General features: G+C 33.9%; 1 protein-coding gene across 2 annotated transcripts in view; it reads right to left on the bottom strand.

Moving 5' to 3' along the window:
• Window positions 1–2,891: 2,891 nt before the first annotated feature.
• Su(z)2 (Suppressor of zeste 2) overlaps window positions 2,892–24,706 on the bottom strand; it is a 31,621-nt gene continuing 9,806 nt past the window's right edge. Inside the window, exons 3-8 of one of the 2 annotated variants that reach the window (XM_075309457.1) lie at window positions 24,560–24,656; window positions 23,897–24,344; window positions 19,982–23,795; window positions 16,680–17,653; window positions 7,971–8,426; window positions 5,231–5,891 (exon numbers count right to left, since the gene is read on the bottom strand). In XM_075309457.1, the coding sequence (XP_075165572.1) occupies window positions 20,046–23,795; window positions 23,897–24,344; window positions 24,560–24,656 (4,295 nt within the window). In that variant the 3' untranslated portion in view covers window positions 5,231–5,891; window positions 7,971–8,426; window positions 16,680–17,653; window positions 19,982–20,045. Of the gene's footprint in view, window positions 5,202–5,230; window positions 5,892–7,970; window positions 8,427–16,679; window positions 17,654–19,981; window positions 23,796–23,896; window positions 24,345–24,559; window positions 24,657–24,706 lie in introns of those variants that run through there. The other variant, XM_075309456.1, reaches the window with a different exon arrangement.

The following is a 24,706-nucleotide window of genomic DNA, read 5'->3' as shown; positions in this document are numbered from 1 at the left end:
CCTTTTAGAAGTATAGCGAATTATGATATGAAGCGCCCTCTAGAGTTAGAAGTTTTGCTATGAAAAATTGCTATACTAAAGAGTTGATTGATCGTCTTCGTTCGTGTACATGTTGAAACAACTAAACAAATAATTGTCTTCGAAAAAGGTGATGATCTCTTTTTTGAAATGGGAATGACTGCGAAATATTGGAGTTGCATAAATATCAAATTGTCAAAAACTTACCTCTTGATAGAGCATCATTATTCGTATGAGTCAATTGGTTTTCTCTTGTCTTCCTATTTGCTACATATTTACAATTCCAATAAAGCAAAATGGAGTGTTTGCTTACGTAGTACATTATGTTTTGGTACAAGAGATGTGCACGTGAGTAATATTTTACTCACGCTCACGCACATTCGCGACGAAAAAATCTTACTCGCGCACACTCACGACGATATTGTTTGATAGGTCTCTCTCTCACTCACGAAAAGAAAATTTGAACTCACGCGCGAAAATGTCGTGACTCACCAAAAATATCATGACTCACGAATAATTTTATGATTAATTTACCTCATGAAAACATGCACCCAGAGAAGGAATATGATCAACTCAAACATGTTTCAAGAGCAAAATATTATTTTTGGACGGTGAACATGGAACATTTTTCTCGCAACCATGTTATTTTCTCGAAAATTATGTACTTGATTTCGGCAACCATGTACTTGTTTGACGAGAAAATAACATTTTTGCGGGAATAATGTTCCATGCTCACCGTTCAAAAATAATATTTTGCTCTTGAAATATGATTGAGCTGATCATATTCCTTCTCTGGGTGTGAGCACGATTAAAATCGAGAGCGTTATTAAATTCTTAATATCCTAGGTGTCAGTAAAATTGTGAATGAATTTAACTTTTGAGCATTTTATGTTGGTGAGCGAGATTATTTTCGTGAGCGTAATTGGTTACTCACGCAAATTCACGAAGATATTATTTTCGAGACTCACACTCACGCACGACCCTTTGGTTTGTTAATCATGCACACTCATGCCGTTACCATCAGCGCGACTCATGACTCACGACATTTTCGTGTCACGTGCACACTTCTAGTTTGTACATTATGGACTTTGGAAAATCATTAATGCTCACTAATGTTCGGTAAAATTTTCCTGATCGCTACTCCAGAAGTGTGAACTTTTTTAAGGTGGTTGTTGATTTTCTTAAATTGTTCTTCACTATTTAATTGTATCTTAACTTTTTACGATTGTTTACAATAACAATTAAAAAGGCTAATAAAAAATATCCCACGAATACGATGCGCCATTTATTTTAAACTGTAGCTACAACAACACCACTAGCAATAACAACAAAAACAAACACGGCAATAAAAGTCACCGCACATATGTATGTACGCACGAATACTTCATTAGGGTCGCGAAGTGAACCATTGTAGCCGAACAACAACAAACAAACGAACGAACGAACGAAAAAAAGCGAAAATAAAAATACATTACAAAGCTGACCGCACCGCCTTACTCCTCCTCCCCCATCCAATAAATTTAAAAAGTCCATGGACATTGCCGGCCTTCAATGATGAACACTCGGATGCCTTCACACAAAAATTAATTAAAAACAAAACTCGCTCACTCAATCACTTGTTCACTTGATGCTGTTGATGGTGTTCGGTTGTGTAGTCATTCATTCAGGCACTTCAAAGTTATTTTTCTTCACTTTTTCCACTTTTCCATGAGAAATTTTAATTAAATTTTCTTGATTTCCTAACACACACAGTTGGGTACTGTCGCAACTTCTTGGTGTGTGTGCGTGTGTTTGTTTGTAGTATCTCTGAATGTTCGTGTGTGGCATTAATGCGCACCCGGTAGCAAAGGAGTTTATAAAGTAAATGTCAATTTAATGATAGTGAGAGTGATGGGTGTTAGAGAACAGAGTTGCCATTGCCTCCATAAAGGGGGAGGTTGGAGAGTGAGATGACTTGCATTTTTACATAATGAGGAGACATTTGCCAATGGTGTAAACTAAAGCAATTAGGCCAATTAATGAAATAAGGATAAGGGTATTTTGTGGTAATTAATGGTTTTGGATTTTCTGTATACTTTAGAATCTGTGAAATGAGACCATCAAGTGTTAATATACTCAGAAATATAAGAATATGTTCACCTCGCACATATTTCATGTTACATTTTCACAGGGAACATGAAATATTTTTCCAGCGAAAAAGTGATCGTAGTATTATTCATAACATCTTAGTAACATGCACCGGTCGCATTCTCTGCATAGGGAACAATCTCATTTCATTGGCCATTCTAAGCATAGACCTTATAATACATAGATGAGCCATGGGTGCCAAACTATGTTTGGCAGTTCCGAAGATTAAGAATAAACGAGAAAAATAAGAGCACGCTTACAATCTCTTTCGTTTAACTTTTTGTAGTTTGCCAATTATACACAAAATTAGAACGTTTATTATGCAACAGAGGATTTATAAATAAATTAATATATAAACCGCGAAAATACGAAATTAAATTTTGAGCAGCATTGCTCTTTACGAACAACACAAAAGCAAATGCGCGAAAATTAGTGTTTGGGACTGACTCTTTAAGACAAAATCAGAAAGAGAGAAAGAGAATAGTGGATCATCTATGTATTATAAGGTCTATGATTCTAAGTACCAACATAGGTGTTGCCAGAGTTGCATTTTTTAATAACACTTTCTATTTATCCAGTGGATATAATACTGCCGATCATCACTTTGAATGAAAAATTACTTTAAAAAAATATCCACATAGTTTTTATTTTAATGAATCGCCAGCCGGGGGCTTCGTGGCATTTCCCAATACTTACCATAGCCAAAAATTTCATTTTCACCACCATTGGTATAGAAACAAAATAAATTTGATTTTTCATATTCATATATGGTTGTTGTTTTATTTCATTTATGTTTAATATTTTGATAACTTCATCGAAATGGATAACATTACTATGATTATGATTTTACAATATGACAGAGAGTACAATTGTTTTAATTAAACATCTAAATAGGGATGTAGGTGTGTGTGTGGGTATTTTACGATTGCTGAGGGTTAGTTTTCATAGTGATCGTCGAGTAATTTTTCTTTTGTTTTTGTTAAATGGTCTAAAAGATTTACTAAAGTGTTTGTTTTTTTTTTTCAATTTTTTAATTTGTATTTGTTTTTTGTTTTCGATTTCTTTTTCATATGATCCAGTTTAAATTCAAATTAATTGGATTTTAGTATTGTGCTTAAAAAGTTTTAAAACTAACGTTTATTTTATAGATATAATATAGCCTTGTGCTGGTTTATAATTAATAGTTATTATCAAGTGTTTTTATTATTACTATTAGGTGTAGTATTAAATATTGATTTTTTATATACGATATATAGTTTTTTATTACTAGACACATATATAAGGAATTGATGACTTATTACTACTATTACACAGTAAGGTGTCCTGAAGTTAGGTAAATTAAATATTGATCATAAATAGGAAAATTCTTAAAAACAAAATTCATATTTTTTTAATAGTCTAAAAATCATATGCTAAATTAAATACATAAATATCAAAGTATATTTTTTCTAGTTCAACTGAAATTTTATAATACAAAGAAGTTTTTATTTTCTAACAAAAAAGTTAATAATATATATTAATAAAAACCATATTTTACAAACATAGTTTGTTTTCGTTTTTTAGTTTAAAACAAATAAAAATTGCATCTTTCCGTAGTACGAATATCTTTTTTCCGTATTTCAAAAGTAAATATCATTTCTCTTGTGTAAGTGTGTGTGTTTTTTTTTTTTGGAGGGGGGAGGTCATCTTGAAGATGACCTTAACTAAATGACTACACTATCTGCACATAAATAATTGCATAATTTCTTCTCATTGATTTATTTTCATATTTACAAAGATATATTTATATATCATATTATGTTAGTATGATGATTTGTGTGTGTGTGTTGCAGTTAGCTATAGATTATTATATATTTTTATTGCAAATATTCCAAAAAAAATGAAATTCAATTTCATTTCAGTTATTTTCCATAGATATTTTGTTTGTCCCCAGTATTTTTTGTTTAAGGCCGGTATGCACCTCTAGCGAAATTTTCGGTAGCAAAAATTTATTTAAGTCTACAACAAAAAAACAGGGCTGTGTACATAAATTTTAAACCAGCTAATCGCTTTTAAAAATTGTTAATATATGTTCCAAATATTCATCAAATAAATTGTTTATTATTTACAGACCTTTTAAAACTTTTACGCACACAATGATTGTAATAAATTAAATGTTTGCTGCCAAAATATGCTTTTGACAACCCTGTTATTTTCATTAGAGGTGCGTACCAGCTTACAAAATTGAACGCTACCGAAAATTTCGTTAGCATAAATAGCAATGCATTTCTTATGGGAATGAAATTTTTCGCTAGAGGTGCATACCGGCCTTTAAAAAAATAGTTTCTCTTATGCTATGGCCCATGTTGTCGCCTTATTTCTTTACAAATAAACTCTTACAGTTAAGCTACACATACAAACAATAACAAAATTTAGCAAAGAAACTGAAAAAAAACGAAAATAATACCCCACCAGCAGTAATAAATGGGAATGGCAAAAAAGAACAACCTCAAAACGGGTGGAAACCACACCACGTCACGCACATCATGAAACGTCACGTCATTTCATGAGTATTTCAGTAATTCACTATAGCTGTGTATTATTTCGTGTTTTCATTTTGCTGCGTCTCCCTCTCCCAAACAGAGACCCTTTCCGTATACTCTTCAGTGTTTTTTTTTTTTTGTTTTTCGCTCACTACCTTCTCATTTATTATTATTGCAAGAAGAGGAATGCTTTAGGGAAAGGGCAGAAGAGTTTCGTCGCATGAAAACAAACACTTCATGTGTGTGACCAGTGTTGCCATACCCAAAATAAGTCATGAGAGTATAGTTTTACTTAAAGCTAAATGGGATTGTGTAGGCGGAGCTTTTAATTTACCAAAGCCTAGAGGGCTTACATCGAAATTGAGCAGGATTATTATACATGGCAAAGGAAATACCAAATTATATTCAATTTCACCTTAATTGTATTCCTCCTGCGGCTCTATATAACCATCCGTCTGTAGTAGTCTCATTTTTTGGGGAAATTATATGACAATATTTCCGGGGGTACAAAGTTCTCCACCTGTCTGGCAATACCTGTAAGAAAACACAAACAAAACCGAATCTTTAGTATCTGCACCACAAGTGGCTGTGACGACAGCTTTTTGGATATCAAATATTTTTGCTGAGGTTGGCTTGGTTGTCGTTTTTGCGGGCGGGGAGGGGGGGGTTTTGTTGTCTGTCATGCCTTTGATGGAAATGCCGAACATGTAGTTCGAAATATAGAAAAACATAGCCGAGTATAGAGTTTAGGTGGCGGTATGGTGGTGGCGCTGCTGCTGTAGCTACCATCCAATAATTCCATTCGCTTTTGTTGAATGTTTAATGTTCATAAAAAATATTTGACGATTTCTGATGTTTGTGAATTCATCCGCCACATAAGTAAGCCCAATGAAGCTTCTATCCATTTAGTGTGTGTGTGTGTGTGCGCTTGTATGGTGGCCGTGTGGATGGAAGTTGGGGATGTTGGTGATTTGATGCGATTATGATGGAGATGATGATGGCCCAAGCAAGATTAGTATAAAAAGATAACATTGTGTTTTTTCGGTATTTTTGTTATAGCAGTAATCACCATCGTCATCACAATAATCATCCAGCATCAGCCTCCACACTGGCAAAAAAATGGGTTTCGTACGAACTTTCCACAACAAGCTTTATGGGCTTTCTTGAATAAAATATTGAGGTTATGATTCCATATCAACGAATCCATATAATTCTTATAATTATCTATTAAAATGTAATTATTATATTTTTGCCCAATTAAATTAAATTCAATTTAATTTTTTATTTGTTTATTATAGTTAATATAAGCTTTAATTTAATTCTTTCAATTCGAAAAATCTAGTTACAAAAACAAGTATATACGGCCGTAAGTTCGGCCAGGCCGAATCCTATGTACCCTCCACCATGGATTGCATAGAAACTTGTACTATAGACTGTCATCCACAATCGAATTACTTGGGTTGAAGTAACACTTGCCGATGGCAAGGTATCTTAAAACTTCCTAACATCGTAATATATACCACATAGTCCATACGTGGTATATATTAAACTAAAAAGACCGATTAAATACGTATATAATTAAGTTTAAAGTTTCTATAGAAATAAAATTTTGACAAAATAAAATTTTGACAACATTTTCTATAGAAGTAAAATTTGAAAAAAATTTTCTATAGAAATAAAATTTGGATAAAATTTTCTATAGAAATAAAATTCTGACAAAATTTTCTATAGAAATAAAATTCTGACAAAATTTTCTATAGAAATAAAATTTTGACAAAATTTTCTATAGAAATAAAATTTTGACAATATTTTCTATAGAAATAATATTTTGACAATGTTTTCTATAAAAATAAAATTTTGGTAGATTATTTTTGGCTCGAGTTGTCATTGGGGATCGCCTATATATAACTATAGACCGATATGGACCAATTTTGGCCTTATACACTGAAAAAACAGTGAACCCACCAGGAAGAAAAATTTCGGTTTATTTTAGAAAATGTTGAATATTTTTAGAAAATTTTAACTAAACAGTATAACAAACGCTGGCATCACGCCGATGTCATAAAACTAAGTAAATATTTTTCGATAAATTCAAGAAAATTTATTAGACATAATTAAGTTTTTTCACTTGTTAAAGAAAATTGTGTAGTTTGAAGGAAAAAATTGGAGTTCAAAATTGCAAGAATGTCTTTAGTGACATACGAAGTTCATGATGAACGCATTTGTAGTAAAATTTACAAATTTAAAGAAATATTGAACTATTTGGTGGAAGACACGAATTTAGTTAATCTTTATCCTTCATTTGTGTATATTTTTTTCCTCGGTTTTAGTTAATTTAACTAACGTACACAAAAAATTATTAGAGTAGAGGAAACTTTCTCCAAACATAATAATTCCATGAACTAAACGAAAGTCAAATTGGCTTTAGTGAAATAGAGAGTTCACTTTTTTTTGAGTGTACTAACACCGCGTTGCAAATTTCAAGCGGATCGGATGAATTTTGCTCCAATAAGAGGCTTCGGAGATCAAATCTGGGAAACGGTTTATATGGGGGCTATATATAATTATGGACCGATATGGACCAATTCTTGCGTGTTTGTTGGAGACCACATTCTAACACCACGTACCCAACTTCTACCGGATCGGATGAATTTTGCTCCTCTAAGAGGCTCCGGAGGTCAAATCTGGGGATCGGTTTATATGGGGGCTATATATAATTATGGGCCGATGTGAACCAATTTTTGCACTGTCATTAGAGAACATATACTAACACCATGTACCAAATTTCAGCCGGATCGGATGAAATTTGGTTCTCTTAGAGGCTCCGCAAGCCAAATCGGGGGATTGGTTTATATTGGGGCTATATGTAATTATGGACCGATATGGACCAATTTTTGCATGGTTGTTAGAGACCATATACTAACACCATGTACCAAATTTCAGCCGGGTCGGAAGAAATTTGCTTCTCTTAGAGCAATCGCAAGCCAAATTTGGGGGTCCGTTTATATGGGGGCTATACGTAAAAGTGGACCGATATCGCCCATTTGCAATACCATCCGATCTACATCAATAACAACTACTTGTGCCAAGTTTCAAGTCGATAGCTTGTTTCGTTCGGAAGGTAGCGTGATTTCAACAGACGGACGGACGGACGGACATGCTCAGATCGACTCAGAATTTCACCACGACCCAGAATATATATACTTTATGGGGTCTTAGAGCAATATTTCGATGTGTTACAAACGGAATGGCAAAGTTAATATACCCCCCTTCCTATGGTGGAGGGTATAATAATAAACTTACAATTTTTTTCTTTGAAGATGACTGTTCTATTTGAAGTCAAAAAGTAAAAAGTGTTGGATAATTGGTTGGTTGGAAAAATTAGGCTTAAAGGTATTTTAATCCTAGCGAACTTTCCTTTGAGTATGCGAAAAATCTAACCCAAAGAGCAGGTATGACGCTTTCGTTATAAGGAATAAATTTTTTCAGTGTAACATATTTTTCACATCTCCATTACGAAGAGAGCACTAGCTGCTGCTGCTGCTGCTGCCGCTGCTGGCTAAGATGATGACGATATAAAGCCAATGTGCGTGTCCATTGTTGGCTTTAAAATCGTTATTGTAAACAAATCAATCCCATAAATATTTATGTTAATCAAATCTTCATCGAAGCAAACATTGCCTAAGAAGATGACAGTCCTAAATATACCTTCGGATCAGAGATGGGAATGCATAAATCGTATTGATATTGTGGGCATGTCTTTGGAAAGAAAGAATAGAATAACGTTACATTCTTATAGCCAAGTTTTGTTTTAAATAGTCCTCTAGTTGATATCTTTAAAATTAGATGTAATTGTTCATCATTTTAGCAAGTCCCTTTAATCATAAATTTTCTAAGAATATAAGCTTATGTTTATGTTGGAAGCCAATGTACAGTGAAACTTCTCAAAATTGGACACTATGAAAAGCGGACACCTCTCAAAAGTGGGCAACTTTCGTGACCATTGGTATCCACTTCTGAGAGGTCTCGATGTAATATGTTTGAAATGAAACTTAATAAACACCATTCCGCGTATACCGAAACCATTTTTTATTTGAACTATTTTTAAACGGGTAAAATGGGATTATGTTTTCAGCCTCACTTAGACTATTCAGTCCATTCTGGAATTATCCATAAAATTAATAATTTTGAATAGAAAATTGCCCTGAGACTTAATTTTCCTATTAAATATTACAAAATTAACATCATCTCCGTATTATTATTGTTGTCAATTTCTCTTTAGTACTGTACACCGAAAGAATTTTCTTCGTAAAAAGAACGAAAATTTTCGTTAAAAGTACGAAATTTGTCATTGTTTTACAACCAAAGAAACTTTTCATTAAACGTACGAAATATTTCGTACTTTTTACGAAGAAAAGTTCTTTCAAAATTTTCGTAGTTTGTAAGAAAAAAATTCGTACTTTTTATGAAGAATCTTCGTACTTTTTATGAAAAATCTTCGTACTTTTTATGAAACAATTTCGTTCTTTTTATGAAAATGTTTCGTACTTTTTATGAAAAATTTTCGTAGTTTTTATGAAAAATGTTCGTACTTTTTTCTGAAAAATGTTCGAACTTTTAGAAAAAAAATTTATAGTCGAAAGTGCATTTGGTTGTAGTTGCAAGTGTGAAAAATGATATCACTACTTTACATCTTAAGTTTTTGAAAAATTTTTAGTTTTATTGCTTCACTTTTATTCATACCGCGCTATCACCCAAATGAGAAGTAGCATAGACTTGCATAAAAAATAGAATAAAGGAATACACTCAAGCACATTATAAAAGACAATTTAATGCCGCGAACGGAAATTTTACAACTTCAATGAAACTTCTTCGGTATTTCAAAGAAAATGTTTCGTACTTTTTATGAAGAAATTTTAACGCAGTTTCGTTAAAAGTACGAACTTTTTACGAAGAAAAGTTAATGTAGAATGTTTCGTATATTCGTAAAATGTTCTTCATAAAATTTACGAAAATTAATGAAAATTTCGTTATTTTAATGAAGAATTCAGGAAGAATAGTTAATGAAGAATTCTTCGTAAAATTAGGAGCCACCGTGGTGCAATGGTTAGCATGCCCGCCTTGCATACACAAGGTCGTGGGATCGATTCCTGCTTCGACCGAACACTAAAAAGTTTTTCAGCGGTGGATTATCCCACCTCAGTAATGCTGGTGACATTTCTGAGGGTTTCAAAGCTTCTCTAAGTGGTTTCACTGCAATGTGGAACGCCGTTCGGACTCGGCTATAAAAAGGAGGTCCCTTATCATTGAGCTTAACATGGAATCGGGCAGCACTCAGTGATAAGAGAGAAGTTCACCAATGTGGTATCACAATGGACTGAATAGTCTAAGTGAGCCTGATACATCGGGCTGCCACATAACCTAACCTAACCTTCGTAAAATTAACGAAGAGAATTCTATCGGTGTATAGTGAGGTAAAAACCTCTCTATCTACTTTACGGCCAATGTTAGTTTACTTTTCCATCTCTGTATCTTTGGTTGAAAATTTACAGTTTATTGTTTTGTTACTACTCAATCCAAATATGGACAGCCGTTTTTTTTTCACAATCCCCAAAAGAGACAAAATATAAATCCTGAATGAATGTGAAGAGAATAATGATGAGTGCCGATTTCGGAAATTAATTCATGACTGATCTTTCTTGATTCCATAAAATATTCATTGAATTCATGTAGAGGAAGTTGATCTTGGATCAAAAAAGCATTTAGTAATTTTCCAATAATAGTCAGAAATAATAATTTGGGAATCTAATAAGTCGAAGTGGGTTTATTTCACCTAGGATGGTCTATATTTAAATAATAATTAACTGGACTTCATTGATTTTAATGAACTTTATTTAAAAAGTGTAATAATATTTTTGAGCAATTTATTATACCATAAACTAGTATAACATGGTTGGGACAAGTATGTTAGAACATATTATGTTTGGGACATTGCAACATTCCAATGAGTGGAATTAAAAAATCAACAGTTTTTCACGTTTCAGTTTAATTAAAACGTTCTTATGGGAAATGAGAAATTGACCGTTGGAATCCTAAACTTAAAAATATTTCCTCTGAAGATTTACTGAACTTTATTTAAAAAGTGTAATAATATTTATGAGCAATTTATTATATCCGGAGCGATGTTTGGAAGTCAAATTATTAGTGCATATCGGCTTATTATTTTACCCAACTGGAAACGAGTTAGAAAATAGACCATCTGTCAGTCATTGCACACACAAAAAAAAATTTCTGAATCAATCACGAAATTAATTGATCCAATTAATTTTTTAATTGAAATGTCTTCAATCACGGAAATGATAGTATCATTTACAAAATTAATTGAAGGTCAATTAAAAATTAATTGATCCTATTAAAAAAGTAATTGATATTATTAATTTTGTGATTGATTTTTGTTTCAATTAAAAAATTTTTTGAAACAATTAAATTTTTAATTGAATATTTTTTTAAACTCAATTAAAATTTTAATTGAAAAAATTTTCGTGAAATTTTTTTCTGTGTGGTTTCATTTCATCCATTTCAATTTTTATATAGATCCAATAGATTTAAACTGCCAGTTAACAGAAGGTACATTTTTGATATCGAGTCCAGTTAACGTGGACCGAACGGTTTTCAGTAGTTGACTACTTAACTGATATATGAATATATAGACAAGATGACAGACTTTTCCTCAGTACGCCTAATGAAAATGGGATTGGAATGAGATTTCGACCAACGAAAACATTTACAAAATCCAGAAAACGATTTTAAAATTTAACGAATATAAGTTTATTCATATCATTCACGAATATTTGGATATGAATAAACTGTGCAAAGGGTCCCGCAGCAACTCACTTATTACAAAACGGAACCACGGATTGAGGATGACGCCAAAATTGACTAATTTTTATTGAAAAAAAAATAGCTATTTGGTTTTAGATTAACTTTTTTATTTTTTACAAAATTTTCCACAACTCAATGGAATTTTCCTTATTGCACAAGTTTATGAAATAAACGTGGATATAAATAAACGTGGATAATTTACAGACCGTACAAATAAGTTCAATGTTAACAAAGTCAAGATGTACTCACGATTTCCAAATATAGAAATAATGAAATACTTTATAATTGAAGTAGTCATGATTTGCCGCCAATATCTTTGTCTTTACTTTTAGTTCATTTTGTCTTTTATGAAAAGGCATATTTTCGTAAATGTTAGTTAAAAATCATACCAGGTCAATACATTTCCCTTGTTTTTAACCACGCCTTTTGGAAATTTGAAAACGTGGAGTACAATTTAGAGCTAATTTTTTTCCATAAAGGTTTACTTTTTTCCGTGCATTTTGACTGCGCACGTTGAACTAGCTCCTAACGTTATGACAACCGTATTTGGGGTTAAGCATGGAAAAAATTTCATTGACTACCTTGCGAAGAGAGAACCATTAACTGGAATCACCGAACAACGGAGGCATTTGAAAAAGGAAAGTCCTTATCACACATTTCACTGTGCAACCTTTCGTAAAACGATGGCAAAATACATGAATCGCCCGTTGAACTACTTCCGATAGGAATTTCTATCTAAAACAAAGCTCAAAGCTTGTTATAGATTTAAGTAAATTCATTTAATTCACTAGATATTCGTGCATTAATCACTTTATCCCAATGTTTTGACACATTACATATGTTTTTGTTTTCTTCTATTTTGTACGTGGTAAAATCACAAAACGTTTTATCGACATCCAAACACACACACACACATACCCACAATGTTTATATGTTCCCCATATCTCCATACATGTCAACAAACCATCCAATGCTGCTGTACCACCTCCCCCTCCCACCAGTACATAGTTTTTAGTATACTTTACTGTTGATATCCAAATGAACTTCGTGTTTTGCATTTAACGAACTGTGAACTGTTTAATAATAAGAGCAACCACAGCAACAACAACAACACAAACTAAAGCCCAACATCATCATAATCAGCATCGGCAGTCAGTCAGCCTCAATAACAAGTGTGCAGTAATACGAAACGTTTTGGCAACAAAAACAAATTGCATGACACAAATGATAAACTCTCATCAGTGGGAGGTGGGGGGTGTGTAAATGGAGATGGATAGGGACTTGAATGGAATTATAACTTTTAAATATGCACACGAATGTTAGCAGTAAGTACTACGTCAATGGGAGATATGTAAGCATGAATGTGCCTGTGTGTGTATAAGCATCTCACAGCATGTTTATCATTTGTAGGGATATGCATTTACCCCAGATATGAGTGACTGAGAGGAGTTCGTACCAATGCAACAAAAGCAACAGTATTGCGTATTGCATATGGTGTTTGTCTGTGTGCTTGCTTGTACGTTGGTGTGGACGATATGTGTCTACAATGATGATATATTGCATTGAAGGTTGTTAAGTTCATACATCAGGATGAAAATGTTAACATGTCAGAAGGTTATTGCAGAGGGATTACAAAATACACTCATACATATCTCGTCTGGCAATTCAGTCCTCGGAGAAAATGCCGGCATTTTCATGAAAATATATGGATAGGCATGTTTATATGTAGATTGAAAATCGTACAATTACCACACATTGGCAAGCATTAACTAGGGTATACTGGATTAAGTTTTGTTGCAAATTTAATTTTCAAAAACTGCTTATTTTGCAATAAACTCTATCGAAAATCGAAAACTACCTAAGGCTCCTAATTCGAAATCTGTTAAATTGAATTCATTGCCATTTTTCCACAATATAAAATTTATTATTTTAGGCTAAGTACATATAGAACCATTCTCCTTATTAAGCTGAATATACACATAGAGAAGGAATATGATCACCTCAAACATGTTTCAGGAGAAAAATGAATGGAACATTTTTGCCGCAATAATTAATGTTGTCTTCTCGCCAAACATGAAATGACCTCCGAGATTAGATACATAATTTCCGCTAAAATAACATGGTTGCGACAAAAAACTTACATGTTCACCATAATACAATAAAATGTTTCTCTTGAAATATGTTTGAGGCGATCATATTCCTTCTCTGGGTATACCATCTAACTGTCTGAGGCTTTTCTTGTTTTCCTGAGGTTATGTTGGTCACTAGGGCTTTTAAACAACAAACACGATTTCGTCGCTCGAATTTCAAGTTTTATTTCAATCACGCACAGTCATGATATTAATTTTTTATTAATTTAAAAACAATTAAAGTTGTAAGGAAATTTAATTCCAATATCATACGTACTCTTCGTTACATCCTAATAACCACTCTAGTGCAAATGGTAGCAATAACGTCAATGATTATCTTTCGATTATTTTGCATTACCACATTTCCATTTGGCTGTGTCCGTATTGTGGCAGTTTTTATTGATTAAAAGCATTTTAAAAATAGACACAAACAACCTTATATTTCACCCACCACCTCTCGTCACACCATTTCGATGATATTTACACGGGATTGCATGGATTTGTGGTTACAAATGAAAGTAACAAATCAAAGAAGGCTATGGAGTTTTAGGGATAACTTCCATGAAATTTAAGAAGGACGACCAACTATTATTAGATCTTAAAGCTTCATTTATAAAATAAAAATTGAAATAGAAAATTTGTTGACTGGTGTAGCCTTTATTTCCATTCAAATAAAATGCCAGTTTACATATGGAGATTTTTGTTTCGTGTTTTGTTTTATAGCCATATTAAATATTAAAATATTTTCCATATCAATTGTTTGTTGGAATGTTCACATGGACAAGCAGTGAGTGTTTTCATGTCCGTATACATGTATGTAAGTAATGAAAAGATTGTTTAATTAAAATATATATTCATTAAATACAATTTGTCTGACATTCCCCAAATAAACAAAAACAAAAAACAACATTGTTTTTAATTTAAACATATCAACAATCTGTTTGAGTTTCCTATTAACTAAAGCCCATATAGATGTTGACGAGTGTGCCTTCAATCTGAAGCATATAAAGAATATAACACAGCCGGAAGCTTAACTAAATGCATGCTGTGTATTTCCTTATTGTTTTTTTTTAAATATGAATTTAATTTTTAATTTTTAATTTTTAAGAGAACTTAAAAATTAAATAAAATAATAAAATCTTTAAGCTTTTTATAAATTTAGCATTGATTTTATAATTTTCTCTTAGCGGAGGTTTATAATTTTGACCTTTTGTAATATATTCAATATTTGGTACCTTTTTCAAACTTCTTGAATTGCCTCTATAAATTAAAGTTCTTCTAATTGATTCTAGTGGTTTTTAAGATTTAGAGCAAATTTGGAAAAAGTACCTTTTGATTTGTAAAAGTACTTTTTCGAAGCTAATTTAGTACGATTTCGTCTATGCTAAGTGTAATGGTGGGTATTAAGTTCGAGTTTAGCCGCTAAAATCGCAAATAAAAGTAGAATAAAATTATAACTTTTTTGGTCAAATTTTTGTGTAACCTGATGGGAAATCATCCAAAGCATCAATGAAAAAGTTTATTTTCTTTAAAGTGAATCATTAAAGAAAAGTAACCGGAAAAATTGCAATTTTAGCGGCTAAAATTGAACGTAATACCCACCTTAACTTTGTTTTTGTTTTTTTTTTTTGTTTTGTTCAGACATTTTCTTTTCTGTGGAATGAAATTTTAGATAATCAAAGTTTTCTTTTGACGCTAAAATATTTTCTTTAAAAATTAGTAAAAAAAATTAGAGACAATCGTTGAATCGCTTATCATAAATTCGGATTTTCTCAAAAAAAAAAAAAATACTTCCGAAGAAAGGGGAATTTCGTTAGGTTAGGTTAGGTGGCAGCCCGATGTATCAGGCTCACGTAGACTATTCAGTCCATTGTGATACCACAGTGGTGAACTTCTCTCTTATCACTGAGTGCTGCCCGATTTCATGTTAAGCTCAATGACAAGGGACCTCCTTTTTATAGCCGAGTCCGAACGGCGTTCCACATTGCAGTGAAACCACTTAGAGAAGCTTTGAAACCCTCAGAAATGTCACCAGCATTACTGAGGATAAATAATAATCCACCGTTGAAAAACTTTTTGGTGTTCGGTCGTAGCAGGAATCGAACCCACGACCTTGTGTATGCAAGGCGGGCATGCTAACCATTGCACCACGGTTGCTCCCAAGGGGAATTTCGTTAGTTTAAAATTTCGTTCCAGAGCAAAGTATTTTTCTTTTGGGTGTAGGTTATCGCCGAAACTTGGTATTTTCAGATTTTTTATATCAGATCCTAAAGTTGCGAGTCCTCGAGCTCACACTGATAAAAAAAAATCCGTAATTAAATCAACGCTAATTTTAACTTATTTTTATTGGAAAGAATTATTTTCTTGTAGTGAAATTTTATTAGTTTTTGCGAAATTTTTCACAGCCCAATGATATTTTCCTTATGTCTCAAAGCTTTTATGAACTAAACTTGGATATAGAGTTCAATATGAACTAAATCAGAAGAAAATGTTCGTACGTTTCTTATGCCTCATTCACATTAGGCTAGAAATCTACTAAAAGTTAATTTGAAATCCCTTTTTTATAAGGAAAATTACAGTTCAAATCTAGTTAAAGTGGATTTTGAAAGTGTAATGTGTGTGAGGTATTAAAAATAGTAAGAATGAACTACTGTATGGTTAAAATGATCACGATTTGGCGCCATTGATTTTGTCCTTTAATTTTTCATTTTATTTTTCTTCTATGAGAGGGTGTAATTCCGTAAATTTTGGTAAAAAAAATACCCCAGGGCCTTAAATGTTCCTGGTTTTAACGACGCTTTGTAGAAATCTCAATATGTGGAGTAAGTGAACCAACTTCAATTTTCGCACGAGGTAGTTCATTTTTGCTTTTACTTTTTTGTGAGCATATACCCTCTATATATTAGAATAATTTAAAGACGACAACTTTCAATCAACCACCTATACTATCATCTTATATCGAAATCAATTATATTGAGAAAATCATTTTCTTAGTACTTACCATTTTGCGATCGTTCCCATTTTGCAGTTTTATCTTTGAATTTCAAGATAACCAACATTTATTTCACGTTTGCCGTTTCCGTTCCATAGCCTTAACTCTCTTAGAGACAGTATCGTTTTCCATGGCCGAAATTTGCACCAACCTCAATTTTGTTCAGCACACGAGAAGGTGTTCCAAATTCCCCTGTTCATTTTCACTTTTTATGTTAGGTTTTCAGCCACCGAAAATGGTGAGGGAGGGGTTCGGCAGCTCATTATGGAAATGTATTTGTTGACGCTAAATCAGCCGTTTGGAGTCATTCTTTTTTGCCATTCTTCTCTTTACTATTTATTTTTTTTTTTTGTTATTTATTATGATGATGATGGTGACGTTTTGTTTTGAATTTTTTTGCTTTTGTCTTAAGTTTGTTGTTTTTTATATTTATTATAATTTTTTTGCCTTGTTTCAGTTTTGCTGTGTGTGGTGTTTATTTGTTTATTTGCATATCGCATGATGTCAATATGTCTGCGATTTTGCAATTCTTTTGGAATTGAAATCAGTTGCTGTTTTTCTCCTTCGTTGCGGTTTTTTTTCTTGCAATGCCCTCTAATTGTTCTCTCTCTCTCTTTGTCTCATCAAGTGTAGTACATATTTTTCTCAAGAGACCAGAGCCAGTGCACTCAACACTGTATCTGTGACTATGCAATGTCGTGGTGTTCGCTATTTTTTGTTTCTTATTTGTGTGTACGATGATAAGGGGAATTTTCGAAGCGAAGGGAAGCTACTCTCGTGTACATTCAATCTACTAGACTAGGGCTTTTATTTAGATTGCGTTGGGCCATTTAAGGTGGGGTTTTTGAGCGAGAGAGGGGAGGGGGTTAAATTACAACATTCATTTTATTGCATTGCAATGCACTCAGTGCCACTGCATTGATTCAACTATGCCGAATGTTTTGCCATATTCATAACACCAGGCATTATGGATTATAATGCGCCTATAAATGAAAATAAATAAATGAAAACATTATATGCGAAATATTATTTTTTTATGACAGTTAGATATATTATTAGTATAATTTATATATTGTTATGAATACACTTTGCTTTACATTAAAAAAAATAAGTCAGCAGAGCTAAAATTTAAATTAATATAATTTATTGTATCCAATAGAAAATAATTAATCAATCTCAAGCTTGAGAAAGATCGAATAAAATCAAAATTTCTAAATAATTTATTTTATTTTATTAAATTTGATTTGATTTGACATTTTGTTTTAATTTGTTTTGTTATTGTTAGTTTATTCTTCAATCATTATTGTTGTTTTGATTTCAGCTTGATGAGTTGACTAAACTACAAGGGAAGCTTAACCAACAGAGGAAAACTATGTTTGTCAAATTTATTTGGGCAAAGCCCTGTAGACTGCAAAATTGTTGGATGGACGGCCGTTTCGAAAATACCACATTCCTCATCAGCTAAACGCACATTCCAACTTGCAGCTAAACTTTCAACCAATTATCACAATAAATTCGGGTACTTCACTCAATCCAAAGTAAATTAACCTTGAAATTTCTGAAAAAAAGTTTTGTGATAGTCGGCTTTTGCCTAAATAAATCATTGAACAAACATCCAAAATGAAATTTAAATACCAGGAGTCCTCTATTTTTTATTGAAGCTAATTTAATAACTCATACACTTCCAAAATTCACTTTAAATAGATTTCAACTGTCATTTGTCTTATGAAAAAGGATTTCAAATCTAAAAAGAATATCAAATATATAACAAACAAAAAATATTTTTGTCTTCATCACGAAATTAATTAATCTAATTAATTTTTAATTGAAATGTCTTCAATCACAAAAATGATGGTATCAATTACAAAATTAATTGAAAGTCAATTAAAAAAATTATTGATACAATTAAAAAATTAATTGATATTAATTTTTTGATTGATTTTTATTTCAATTAAAAAAATTGTGGAATAAATTAAATTTTTAATTGAATATTTTTCAAAACTCAACTAAGACGTTAATTGGAAAAATTTCCGTGAAATTTTTTTCTGTGAACGCAGTAAATTTATAATCAAAAAATTCATTGAGAAACTAGCTGACACAGAGTGTCACAAAATTCACACACAAAATTGTTTTTCTGGTTCAATCACGAAATTAATTGATCCAATTAATTTTTTTATTGAAATGTCTTCAATCACAGAAATGATAGTATCAATTAAAAAATTAATTGATACTATTAATTTTTGTGATTGATTTTTGTTTCAATTAAAAAAATTTGTCGAATCAATTAAATTTTTAATTGAATATTTTTTAAAACTCAATTAAAATTTTAATTGGAAAAATTTTCGTGAAATTTTATTCTGTGTAACCACTGAGAGGTTTAAATAATAATCTAAATAAAAATTTTATAAAAAAATTAATAAATTGAAGAATATAACAATATGAGATATAAATAAAAAATATATTTTTCTGTATAATATTATTGAATAAAAAAGAAAAACCAGCCGCAAAAACAAAACGTGGCATATTTACTTGGTTTTTAAAAAATTAAAACATATGTAAAATTTAATAAGATATTTTTTGGGGACTTTTTGAAGAAAAACGTTTACAAAAATTAGAGAACAAACTGAGTACTTTTTTAATCAAGTTTCTTAATATTCTCAGTCCGTATAAACAAATCGAATAATAATTATAATATAAAAGAAACATATCAACAATTTTAGATTATGGAATAAAAATTTTATAGTACATTAATATTTATTAAGATTTCTAGAAAATTCTGAATTTTTCATTTGCTTTTTTATATTGAAGACAATTTTACTGTTACTAGCAAGTATGCAGATTTTTTTTAAATTTATAATTTATACAAATTTAATTTATTAATTTATACAAATTTCGATTAACATTTTTTGGCTTTCTAGAAAAGAGAAATATTTTCCACACGAAGATTTAAAAAAATTAATTTAGAAAAATGTTTTTTTTGTTCACCTCTTGGGATTTGGGATCCCAATATACTTTGGGATCATATACATTTCATGGCATATTTCATCATACATTAATCAAATTACTTTCATTGAAATATGAAAAAGGTAGTGTCATTCAACTAAGAACAATAGAAATATTACGCTAACCTCCTCTATTCCCTCAAACAATCTTTATTTCCAGCACAGATGGAAAGCCTTAGACCGTAACTACACCATTAGGTTGCGGTTTAATATAAAACCCCAAAAGAGAGGCGTTTTTAATATCCATGAAAACTTAAAGAGCTCTACGTTTTGTTAGACAGTTTTTCCCCCACCCAGTCATTCACTTACCTTTTGTCGTTGTTGCGGTAATGTTGCTGGCTTATATGCTCTGCTGCTAATGACGACTGAAACTTCAAAATCCCGCAGCACTGCTTGTGGTCAATCGACTGGATGTGGGTGTTGAGACATTAATCACTGACGTCACAAGATTTTCAACCTTCGACACCAGTGACGAGGCCACTGGCATTGTTATGGACGTCATACCAGAGCTATTTGCTAAGCTACTCTTGGTCGTAGCAAAGAGAGCATTCACATGGTCTCGTTGTTCATCTGCCAACGCTGATGAATCCGAGAATCTATCTTCAGGTTCTTTTTTAATTTCCACAATCTCCGAGGATGTTGCTGCCACAGACTGAACTGTAGATGAGGGTTGTTGGTGTTGTTGTTGTTGTTGAAGGTTTTGTGTATGGGTGGGTGTTGTTGTTGGTGTTGTTGTGGCTGGTTCCAATGTTTCCTGTTTTATTTGCTTTAGTTTACTTCCTGCCCCATTGGTTTCCGCTAATGACGATGATGTTGATGTAACGACGGCCATCTCGTCTAATTGTTTTAGATTGGATTTGGCTGTAGCTTCAGCAGCAGCGGCCGCTGTTGCTCGTATATTCAAACTGGCGGCCACTTGATCAATGGAGGTATGCCTTTTGGTGGATAGCGGTGTGGCATTGGAGGTGCTGCGTGCGGAGGTAGTAAAGTTGGGACTTTGAGGCATTGTATTGAGTGGTGAGAGGGGTGTCGAAGATTGTTTCGATAGTAGGGACTTATCTGCATCGGCATTATTGAGTATTGAAACCAGAGGGGCAGCTATGGTTACCATGGGAATATTGTTGGCGGGCTGATGATTGCGAAATGCCAAGGCCGAAGGATTTGGTATACTGCGCACTGAAGCATTCTGTTGTCTAACCAGGGAATTTTGATTGATTTTCGCCTTTTCATAGAGCGAGGATGTGGCTGTTACAGTGGAGGCAGATGTTATGGCAATTTTCTCTCTGGCTGTTGCTGACTCGGAAAGCAAATGCAGGTTTTGCAAGTCATCCGAGTTAGGCTTTAGATCCAACGAATTCACTTTACTCTCCTGATGATTATTGTTGCTGATGTTTTGCTTGATTTTCGTCAAAGCCAACTCTAAGGATGAACGGGGCGTCGTTGGTGGAGATGTGGGAATGTTTACATTGGTCATGGGGCCAGCAACCTTTTTCTCTGGCATTGGTAAGCCATTTGTTGATTTCGTAGTAGATGATAAATCCAAAATATCCTGTCCCGAGTCCCTTGAAGGAAGGCGAAATTGTCGCAAGCTACTTGTGGTCTTTTCCGCAGGACCATTGCTGGTAACTTTGAGTGGATTCAATGGTACAAGGTTCTCTGCTTTCTTTTCAGATGTTTGGGGAAGAATAGGTCGGCAATTTACCATTCCCATAGAAGGCGACACTGTAGGCGAAAGAGTTTTTTGAGTAGTAACAGGGGGAGATTTCAGTGAGGCTGGAACCACAGTGTTCAATTTACCCAAGGGTGGTCCCATTACGGGCGATATTTTGCTTGACCCATAGCTTGAACTGTTGCTGGAAATGCTGGTGGTTGTTGGGGTTTTTGGTTTAGGCAACTCCTTCTCTGGCTTTTTATGACTCGGTCCACTGCTAAACATTGGTGGCTTACTTATGGGTCCAGAACTGGCTGTCTGAGATCTTCCACCAGTGCCTCCGGAAGAACCTACCGTGAACGAACATTTTGGATTGTACGACTCCGAAAGGGGAGAATACAGAGGTATCTCGTAGGTGGCTTTGGCTGTAGACGATGTAGGTGTAGCGGGTACTTCAACTTTGGTCACTTGCAGATTGCTGCCATAGGCACTCACCGTAATCTGATGAGGCTTTTCCAATTTGAGTTGCTTCGCTGGCGTTTTACCCTCATCCATGGAGGCTGAACGCTTTAGTAAATTCCCCATTTGCTTGCTAGCCGATGAGGCTATAGACGAGGGCGTAGAGTTAGGGAATTTGGCAGAGTTTGAAGCCATCAATTTGGGTAGATTAGGAACTGCGAATTGTGGTGGTTTCATCGGCATGGGTAACTGTTTGGCTGGGGGCATAGGCTTTGGAGCCAAGGGTTTCATACGTATAGGTTGCACGGTTTTGTTATCCTTCGCAGGTTTGGCAGGTGCAACCTCTGGCTTAGATTTGGCCACAGTTACCACATTGGGTGTGAAGGTTGAAAAAGTCAGAGGTGTGGTTTTAAAGAGACTAGGAGGTAAAGGAGGAGAATGTGGTAACTTGGACTCCTTTAAATTCGTGAGAGGTTTGCTGAGGGACAATGAAGAGGCTATGTCAGGTATGCTGATATCATCATCGTCCTCGAAATCCAAGCATGAAGTTTTTATGGTCAAAGGCTGTAATTTCTGAGAATCCTTGGGTTTCTTATCCAACGACGACTTAGACTTTTCCTTAGGCTTTTCAGAGTGCGAAATTTGTTTTTGGTCTTCAAATGCAACCTTAATCTTCATCGATTCAGGTGGTGACTTTGGAGGCTTGGCAAAGAAAAATCCTTCAGATGATTTTTCTGATGAATGAGGTGATTTCTTGCTCTCTAACTTGGAAGGTTTGATGCTCAATGGGGGTGTCAATTTAACCTTCATCTTTAGACTTTCATCGGCCGGTTGGGAGGAGATTTCGGCATGCATTTTCTTGCGCTTAGAATCACGCGGCTCCTTCGAATGTTTCTTCTTGCGTTTCTTGTGTGAGGTTTTCGTGACTTCTCCCATCACATGATGATACCCATTCGACGATGATGTGGTCGAAGAGGAACATGAAGATCGAGGCGAGGCATTTGGTGTGAATTTTTCTGAAACCTCTGTATCCATAGGAGTCTGAGGAGTAGTTGGAGTGGCATGTGCCTCAATGGGCTTTAAACCTATGTTCTTGACATAGGTTTCCAAGTCCACCTTGTCATTGCATACGGGCTTTGGCTCATCCAGTGAAAACTTCCTATGTTTATGGTGCTTGATCACCAGTGAGTCCAATCGAATATCTGCTGATTTGGGTTTTTCTATCAACTTGGTCTTCAAGCTATTCAATTCAATCTTGAGTTTTGGGACATTCCTCACCTTCTTACTGTTGCTCGTGGTATTTGTATCCTCCACTACAGTGGAGGAGCTTAGTGCAGCAGGTGGAGGATTTGGTGATTTCTTGCTAGCCGTCTTCAATTGGGACAAAGGTTTGGTATCCCATTCATCTTGCATTTGATTGTGGGGAATGCTTACCACAATATCACATTTCGATGATGATTTCTCCTCTTTCACCACAGCAGCAGGTTTAACCTTGACTTTAGCGTTGGTTGTTACCGTAGTTGAAGCTGCGGACAAGGCGGGAGCTGTTGTCGAAGCTGTTACCGCATAATGGCTATAGCGTATGTCATTACTTCGTAACGACTTAAAATCACTGGTGGTAGTGGTGGGCATAGTAAACTCTTCCCCTAGGGAGGATTTTTTTGAAACCGTTTTCTTTGATTCTGCTGGTCGCGATGAGATGGTCATTTTTACTGATGGTTGTGTACTAGAGATAGAGGAGGTTTGAATTTGCTTAGAGCTGGATGACTTGTGGCTTTTCACTTTAGTCGAAGTGGTATTGCTAGAGGTGGGAGGATTAGGAGCAATAAAGGGTGAGGATAGTTTGGTCACAGCATCTGCGGATATCTTGGCTTTTGATTTATCTGCCTTAGTAGATGGTGGTTCCACTCGTTTAGCCTTGGGTTGATCCTCAACTCTCTCCTTACTGTGGGTAGGCTGAATATTCTCCTCATTGTAAATCAAAATCCTATAGAATAACCTAAGAGGGGAATGCTGAAGAAAAGAAAGCGCAAATGGAAGATTGACAAATGAGTTATGGAGCTATCTAGCGTTGTAAGGATCCTACATTTGGATGGGATTCTTTCATTACTTACCCCTTTGTATTGATAACAATAGGCCACATCCATTAAAGAGAAATCACTGGGTAAAACTTCATCATCATAGATAACCTCAATATCCACCCTTCTATTACTGGGATCAATGTCGAATTTGGAGCAAAGGAAACGTTTCAAATGGGTGATCTTCAGACTGGCCGGACACTTGAGATATCTTACTGGCGGTACATCGGCCTCATCACATTGACTGGCCAAAAAGGGATGGAACTCCATGGACAAACTGATCGAATCTCTGGCTGTAATGAACTCTTCATCATATTCCAGATATGGGGAAAGGGGATCTGTACTCGCATTGGAGGACGAAGTGGAACCTGTTTGGTGGCCTTCATTTTTGGTATTATTTACAAATTGCACTATACGATCTCGTTCTCTTTGATATAAACCAGGTACCAATTTGTATATGATTGAACGTAGAACGCTATCGGGTCTTTAATGGAGGGAAAAAAGAAAAGCAAGACAACTACCTATTAAATTTCCTGATGCTAGAGGGCTTTCAGATAACAAGATTATTTGTACAACTTTTTTCAGGGCACTCCTAGTGATTTCTATAGTAGAAACATAAGGGTTACCATAGTTTAAAACTAAATCCCATTAGGTCCTACAAATAATCTTGTAATCTTCCAAAGCTAAATCTAGACCTACTTTAAATTGGATAGACTTAAAGCCTTGCCACCATTTCCCTTGCACTGGGGACAATATTCATCTTCCATCAAATGTTTGACTATACAACTACGACAATCTAAAATGAATGAACATTACGAAATAAAAATAAACAAGGGTCCATCTTGA

This window comes from Haematobia irritans, chromosome 5 (genome assembly GCF_050003625.1).
Source record: "Haematobia irritans isolate KBUSLIRL chromosome 5, ASM5000362v1, whole genome shotgun sequence".
NCBI classification, from domain to species: domain Eukaryota; kingdom Metazoa; phylum Arthropoda; class Insecta; order Diptera; family Muscidae; genus Haematobia; species Haematobia irritans.
This window is presented reverse-complemented; position numbering and strand designations above follow the sequence as displayed.